The sequence below is a fragment of the Sminthopsis crassicaudata genome, chromosome 5, assembly GCF_048593235.1.
Source record: "Sminthopsis crassicaudata isolate SCR6 chromosome 5, ASM4859323v1, whole genome shotgun sequence".
Lineage (NCBI taxonomy): Eukaryota > Metazoa > Chordata > Mammalia > Dasyuromorphia > Dasyuridae > Sminthopsis > Sminthopsis crassicaudata.
This window is the reverse complement of record NC_133621.1, coordinates 78,870,178-78,877,776: the sequence shown is the minus strand read 5'-3', so window position 1 is coordinate 78,877,776 and position 7,599 is coordinate 78,870,178. Positions and strand designations below refer to the sequence as shown.

The window sequence follows — 7,599 nt, the reverse complement described above, 5'->3', positions numbered from 1 at the left end:
GGTTAGAAAGCATTTAAGGGTAGAGTTAATGATAATAAAAATCTTCTTCTTTATTTTTACTAGTCTACATTTTGGAAGAACATTGGTATCTTTTTGTCTGTTTTTCTCTTGTTTTTCATTATTTCTGTGAGAGCCAGAACAGTTGGTCTGATTTCTGGCATTTACACAGGTTGTTTGTTCCCCAGATTAGAAGGGGACAGAGATAATAATGGCAAATCTTTATTTCTTATAAAGGGCTAGAACTGAGCAATGCACTTGGATAATGAAGCACGTGAGACTAATTGCCAATTGGACAGTTCCCTATTAACTTGTTTGAAGGTTGCCCCACCCCAGCTATTCTGTGCTGACTTGATTGGTGGGACAAAGAGGGGGAAGTGACGTGTGTGGGAGGAGTAGGAGAAGGAAGAGGAATTGAGACGAGAGGCTAAGTCAGTCTCTCCATGGCGGTTGAGGGAGGAAGGTGTGTGTGTGTGAAGTTGCTAGGCCTTGACCGTAAAAGATCAAGAATAAAGACGTTTAGTGATCCTGACTCCAGCAACTTCTAATAAGAGTTTGCAGAATTAGTTTAAACATTGTTATTCACTAAGTAAAAATCTGGACAATAGGATATACTTCAACATCAGTTTATTAATTTTTAAAATGTGTACATTGCTTAAATTTTTTTCATGCATCCTAATGTTAGTTTGACATAATTAACAGTACAGCTAATTAAATGTAAACCAGAAAAGCCCATTTCCCATAAAGAAAAAAAAATTTACTTTTTGATTTGCTAAAATCATTCATCAATACGAATCAAAGTTTAGCTTTTACTCTCATTTTCCATTTATGGTTAAATTTATTAATGGTTAAAGAATAAAAATCTCCAAACATAGGTTTGTCAATGCAAGTCAAGTTTTGATTTCTACTTTAATAAAGACAGATTCTAGAATCCCATAATATTTAGCATCATGATAGTTTATTTAAGCAGATTGTATGTTATAAGACTACTTTGTGTTGGTCATTGGCAGAGGGCATGGGTTTGAAGTATTTTTTTTATTACAGCAGAGTAAATGATAAAACGCTATGAAGAATTGTTCTTCTTTATTCCATAAAACCACAGCTCACTCCCTCTTTGGCTTTTTAGAAAACTTTGCTAGTAATTTTTTTTTGCATTTAATGTGTATCATCTTATCCCAGAGTAATCTATGTACTTTTCATATTCTTTAGACTCTGGGAAGTCAGGAACTCTGTCTTATCTAAACTTCCTAATTCATCTAGTGCTCTATACACAATATAGGCAAGGTGGAAACTAGAAATTCAGAGATGAAAAAGTAGCTCAGATTAGTTTAATGTTTTACATCAATCTGAGAAGTGCTGTCTATCTCCAGCAGGAAATGGGAAGTCTAGTGAAAGATTCTGGATATGTCTATAACCTATACCACATCCTAAAATCAAATAAAATTTTGATTCTATACCCTACTCTCCTTGTTAATAGTTCTAAGATCAGAATAATCTATTCTATGTATTACCCCCAAACAATTAGAGATTTTGGTTGAGTAGTTTTGTAATAATTTGTGGTTTTTATAGTCTATGTATTGTTTTATGGTCAAGAAAATGATTCACATTAGGTAGACTATCCCACCACTTAAAGAGAAAATTCTCTGCCATGAGTTTTAGCCATGGAGTAATCTTAGCTTCTCCTTTGTCTCCTTTTGCCAGGAGCTCTCTTAATTCTTCCTTTGACATATAGTAATAATTTTTCAGCTCTCTTGAGTCAGGATTCAAATTTACATCCTTTGTCATCAATAACAGATAAGCAATTTCATGTTCTCCCCAAGTCTCATCTGATCGAGCCTTGTAATGGTAGCGTGTCATATAGATGATATCATCCAAGGGAACCTGTGACCAAATTCGGGACACTGTTAGCAATTCTATCAGCAAAAAAGGCTTTCATTTTCTAAATGCAAAGAAAGGATTTAGTGTGGTATAAAGAATGTTGGATTTGTTGTCAGAGAGCCAGCATTTGAAATCCAGACCAGCTACTGGATACCCAGTGGCTTTGAACAATCCATTTAATCTATATGGGTCTTAATTTCTTTATCTATTTAATTTTTCTGTTTTTTATCCTCAATGCTTAACACAATACCTAACACATAAAGCCTCTTCTTCCTAAATCCTAAAATCTTGCTGCCATTATCTTTTTAAAAAAGTTCAACTCCTCCTGTTACCTACTTAATCTCCATTTGATAAACTAGTCCTCTAATGCTAAAATAACCCCTAGGCCAGGGGTTCTCAAACTACAGCCCCCGCAGGTCAGATGTGGCCGCTGAGGACCTTTATGCAGCCCACCGGGTTATTGCAAATGGGCTGAGGGGTGGAGACATAGTGTGAGTTTTTGTTTTTACTATAATCCGGTCCTCCCACAGTCTGAGGGACAGTAGTGAACTGGCCCCCTATTTAAAAAGTTTGAGGACCACTGTCCTAGACTATGGCTAAAATTTCTACCAGAAATATTATTAGCAAACCATTCTTTTGAAATAGCAGGATGCACTAAAGGGATTACTACTACAACAATTTTGCAACATTGTATAATTGACAAAAATTCGATTTGAAATAGAAAAAAAACAGTATTGTAAATAGTTGAGTCCTAGGTATGGAATAGTCAGCTAATTTGTAAGAATTATAATTGTTAGTTTATATTATCAGGGTCTGCCTGATATAACCTTTTAAATTGTCACTAAAAATGTTAACTGAAACAATGAAAGAGAATAAAATGTTCTTAAAATGAACTTTCCAGTTCATCATGGTAACTGCAATCAGGATATAAATTTTTATCCAAATTTATGCTATTTCAATATTAAGTTATATGACTTTAGGAGGTGGGAAAGTGGATAGAAGTTTCATATTACTACTTCTTATTTTCGGCAAATCTTGCTTTCATGGTTTGAGGAATTTTTAATTTCAGTAGAGTAAGTGATAAAAACCTTGGTTAATTTATAAGAGTTATAATTGCTTGTTTATATTGTCAGGTTCTGCCTGAGATGGCAAAACATTATACCATGGAAATATTTGAGTCCCAAGGTACTGGGCCAATTGGGTACTAGAAAGCTAATTATTGCTTGATGCCATAGAAGGAAAAATATGAGGCTTTTTGACTGATTTAAGCTTCTTTCTTTTCTTATTTTTTTTAATGGTCTTGTCTCAAAAAGAACATTCTTGTTATGGTACCTACAAGCAACTTTTAGTTTAGACTATGAGCTAGGAAGGAGTCAGGAGATCTGGATTCTAGTTTTAATTCAGTCACTAATCATCTGGGTGACCTTCAATAAGTCACACATAACTTCTTCATCTGTAAAATGAGGCTGAAGAGAGAAGTTTCTTTTTGTTCTCATGTTCTCTAAGACCTTGGCAACCTGTTATCCTAGGTATATTTAACGGAACAAATTAAATATACAATTAAACAAATTAAAATCAATAAGTCATAGATTTAGAGCTGGAGAGGACCTTTAAGATGATTCAATCCAGCCCTTCAATTTACAGAGAAATGCCTAAGATAACACAGCTTGTCAATTACAGATTTGAACCCAGATCCTCCTAATTCCTACTCTAATACTTTATCCACTATACCATGTTGCTTCCCACCAGTTTACTAGAACTCCAGGTAGTAAGAACTAAAATTTCTCCAATATTGGATCAATAACACATTACCATATTACTTATGAATATAATTTAATCACTAGATCAAGATCCACTCAAGATAACTTAAGACAAATATCTTAGAGTTGATCCAACTCCAGGCATAGAACATTTTTAACTTTCCCCATATGATCAGTTTTCAGTTCCTGTAGTTGATGTAACTATTTCTGGAATATAAGACTGATTACCTGTTCCAGAGGAATGCCTAACTCAGCCTGTACTCTTCTCTGTGCTGCTCTCCTTACTCCAATTGCATTGTTTTCATCCAGTTCTAGGGTATTGCTTAATGGATGACTAGAACAAGAGTCTGTAAAGTACCCTGAAAGAATAAAAGAGATTATATTTACCCTTTTGTGTTCTTGTAATATTCTAAACTAAACAGAACTTAGTACTAATGCTCCTGTGCAAATTATTTATTTATCCCTCTTTCTCCAAGAATATCACTTGCAATATGGTCTACTGAAAGAGAAAGGAGAAAAAAAAGACCTTTTTTCTGAACAGTAAAATGTTGATCCAGTGGGAAAAAAACATGCAAGAAAATCTACTTCACAAGGTTGTTACAGTGATCAGGAAAATGGCAAACAAGTACCAATACAGATATTTTAAGAAAATGCATTTTTGGATAGAAAAATTCCCAACTAAATTCTATTTATAAGATGATAGTTTATTATATGATACAGAAAAGAAATGTAGGATTCACTGAAGACTCTTCCCTAAGGCAATCAATAAATAGTGATTATCTCACCAACATAATATTGGGAATTATTTGTAAGAAAAATATCATTTAACTCCTGTGCAAAATCACAAAGCAATCTCACCCTATATATGTTTATGTGTTTGTAATTTTTAGGATTACAGAGGTAAAGGATTTTAGACATTATCTAGTCCAGGACTTCTAAACCTATGAACTTGATTTATTTCTCTTTTGATAACTATTTCAACACACTGATTTTATTTGTAATCTTGTGCTTTTTATTTTATACATTTAAATCCATTATTTTGAGAAGGGTTCTAATGGTTTCACCACAATGCCAAAGGGATTCATCACATGAAAGAGAATTTAAAGTTTAAGAATTCCTGATCCATTTTGGAGTATTTACCACCAGGTCATCAGAAACTCAAAATGGCAAATGCCAAAGGGAGAAGATAAAATTGGGAAAAAATAAGGAATATAGAGATAAGAAGATAGATAGAGAAGAAAGAAAATGAAAACAAGGAATGGATGTTAGGACTGGGAGCCAAAGAAAAGAGTAAGATCCTAGCTCCCTTCTCGATATTATTCTACATATTTCATCCTTCCTGGCATAGTAATAATTGAAGAAGTTATACATTTTTGTCAACAATTTAATAATTTCATCTTTGAGTTCATTCAGAACTCCTTGGACTGAATGCTTTCTGGTCTTAGGTGCTTTGCTAATACTCAAATTACCAGTTTGGGGTAGAATCTCCTAGGATCTCTTTATTTTGTCCATTGAAGATCTTTGGATGAGTCATATACAAAAAATTTTGCAAAGCTTTGACTTTTAAAATTAATCCAGGTTCTGTATTTGCTTGATCTCTTTCTTCCTTTTTATTTGATCATACTTAAGTAATTCTGATATTTGGGTTGGGGCTTAGGTATGTTGGATTTGTGTGAATAAAATACAAATGAAATGTAAACTAAGTACAATAAATGTTTTTTCTTAAGTCTCCTAGGCATAATCTTTATTTAAGCTCTAGCAATTTTCAAATATTAAAAGAGCTTTAGCATTTTTTGTTTGCCAAGTAAGTGAGAGTTTCTATTTCTGAAGTTTATTTCTTTGAAAAATAACTTATTTTAAAAATTATTGTAGTAAAATTCATTTCACATTGCCTTAGGCAGCAGGGATAGACACTCTGGGACTGGGACTGGAACACTAATATACTCACCAATTACTCCCAAATCCAAACAAGAGAGTTCTGAAATCAGACAGAATAATATTCAAGTGGAGAGACTTACCTGGAAAGATAATTTTAGAGTCTGATCTCTCCTGCACCAGTAGTTGCTTGTTGCTATTGAACAAGACAACACTGAAAGCTCGATGTAAGAGCCCTGAAAAGAAATGAAGATATCCTTTAAACAGAGTTAATAAGATGTATGTTAGTCATTGCTTTACTCTTCTGTCCTCATACACAGCTATACTACCATGACTGAAAACTGTAGATGAAGATGAATATAGACAGAGTGTAAGAAAAGACTTGGTGAGCATCTACTCTCTAAGTTGCCTCATTTAGCATTAATTACATGGAAAGTCAAAATCATCCCAATTAAGAGATATATCTTTAATCAAAATATTACAAGTAGCAAGAGAATAAAGTGATCCAGTCTTTTATAAAGGGCACATTCCACAACATGTCAGACTAGGAAAACACTGGGGAAACTCTTCTGAAGTAAACACAATTCATCTTTCTACTGTACCTTTTTGGATGTTTTTATACAAATGACATGTCTTCTTGTCTTCTGCACCAATCACATGATCATTTTCATCAATAATGATGCATAACTCTGCCAAGCGCCCCACTTGATACATATCCAAGTGACTACTATTTTCTTCTGACATATTTTTCAGTCTTTATCCTACCTGTATCACAGAAAAAAGTGAAAGAATTGGGTATGTTACTGGAAATATTAAAAGAACAATAATTATATAATCCTTAAAAATAACTTATAACATAAGTTATATTATATCCATTTAACAAACAAAGAATCCTTAGATATAAATATCTTGTCCAAATTTCCAAAGAAACCCTAAATGGCTAAATTAAAAATCAAAGATTCTGACCAATGCCCTTTTCAACAAAATATGTGTTACCACCAATCTTTAACTTCTGCTAGTTATTTCTCTTCTAAGATAATTCTGCTTTTACAACCTCTAGTTGTAATCAAGGATTTGTTTTCCATATTGAGCATGACAATGCTGAAATAGAGCAAAATTAGTAGACCTGAGTTTTAGTCTAAGCTCTGAAACTAACTCAGTAGGTGCCTTGGGCAAGGCCAAAGACTTCTGTAGATCTGTTTCCTTGATTGTACTTTGAACAAGCTGGACTAGGTGATCTCTATAAATGTGATGATTCTCAGTTCTGTATCTATATAGGAAATTTGACATTTCAAACTGATTTGTCCCAAAATATCTCAAACACCATATCCAAAGCAGAATTCATTATCTTTTCCCCAAAACATATCCTCTTCTGTACTAGCTTATAACTTTTGGTCACCCAAGTTCACAACCTTGGTACTATATTCAAGTCATGATTTTCTCTTAATCTTGCTATCTCCCTAACTTCTTTTATTTTCTCTTTACTCGCATAGCTGTAATGACTGCGTTAGTACCCTGGATACCTTAGAATCAGCCGAAGTCAGGATAAGCAAAAGTCTTTATTCTTGGTCTTTTGGGGTCACCTTCTTGGAATTAGATATAGGAATCTCCACACCTCCTTTCTCTCTCTCCACCACCAAAGAATGATCTCGCTTGTTCTACTCCACCCTCTGATGTCTCCTTTCATTCATTGTCTACACCCACAGACTGAGGCAGCACAGGATGGTGGGGCGGGTCATTCTCCAAACATATGCTAAGAGAATATTGTCCAATTGGTAATTAGCCTCAAGTGCTTGGACTCAGTGCAACTTAGATTTTCAGCCCTTTACACATAGCTACTGTTTTGGTTGAGACCTTCAACATTTCTTGCCTGGACTATTGTGATAGCTTTCTATTTATTCTCCCTACCTTAAATCTCATCCTCTCCAAAGCATCCTACTACACAAAGTAGGTTGCCAATGGGATTTTCCTAAAATGCAGATATGATTATGTTCCTGTTCCTTCTAATTCAATAAATTCTATTAGTTCCCTAATGCTTTAGTACTTCTAATTCTAAAATTCTAAATAATCTAAAATATGCATTTAAGCC

At 33.9% G+C, this 7,599-nt stretch overlaps 1 protein-coding gene across 1 annotated transcript; it reads right to left on the bottom strand.

Moving 5' to 3' along the window:
- Positions 1–649: 649 nt before the first annotated feature.
- LOC141544899 (isopentenyl-diphosphate Delta-isomerase 1-like) lies at positions 650–7,130 on the bottom strand. Its single transcript, XM_074271589.1, has 5 exons — positions 7,034–7,130; positions 6,113–6,275; positions 5,654–5,746; positions 3,864–3,994; positions 650–1,878 (listed from the first exon to the last, which is right to left on the bottom strand). Exons 2-5 carry the CDS (start codon positions 6,252–6,254, stop codon positions 1,561–1,563), a joined length of 684 nt encoding a protein of 227 aa, XP_074127690.1. The 5' UTR covers positions 6,255–6,275; positions 7,034–7,130; the 3' UTR covers positions 650–1,560.
- Positions 7,131–7,599: the final 469 nt, after the last annotated feature.

What these genes read in the sequence shown, in the direction of transcription:
- LOC141544899 (XM_074271589.1), bottom strand. Translation starts at nt 6,254, where the DNA reads ATGTCAGAAGAAAATAGTAGTCACTTGGATATGTATCAAGTGGGGCGC. An exon ending in CTCTAAAATTATCTTTCCAG is followed by an intron (nt 3,995 to 5,653) that starts GTAAGTCTCTCC and finishes TTATTCTTTCAG; the next exon opens with GGTACTTTACAGACTCTTGT. An exon ending in TAGGCATTCCTCTGGAACAG is followed by an intron (nt 1,879 to 3,863) that starts GTAATCAGTCTT and finishes ATTTGGTCACAG; the next exon opens with GTTCCCTTGGATGATATCAT.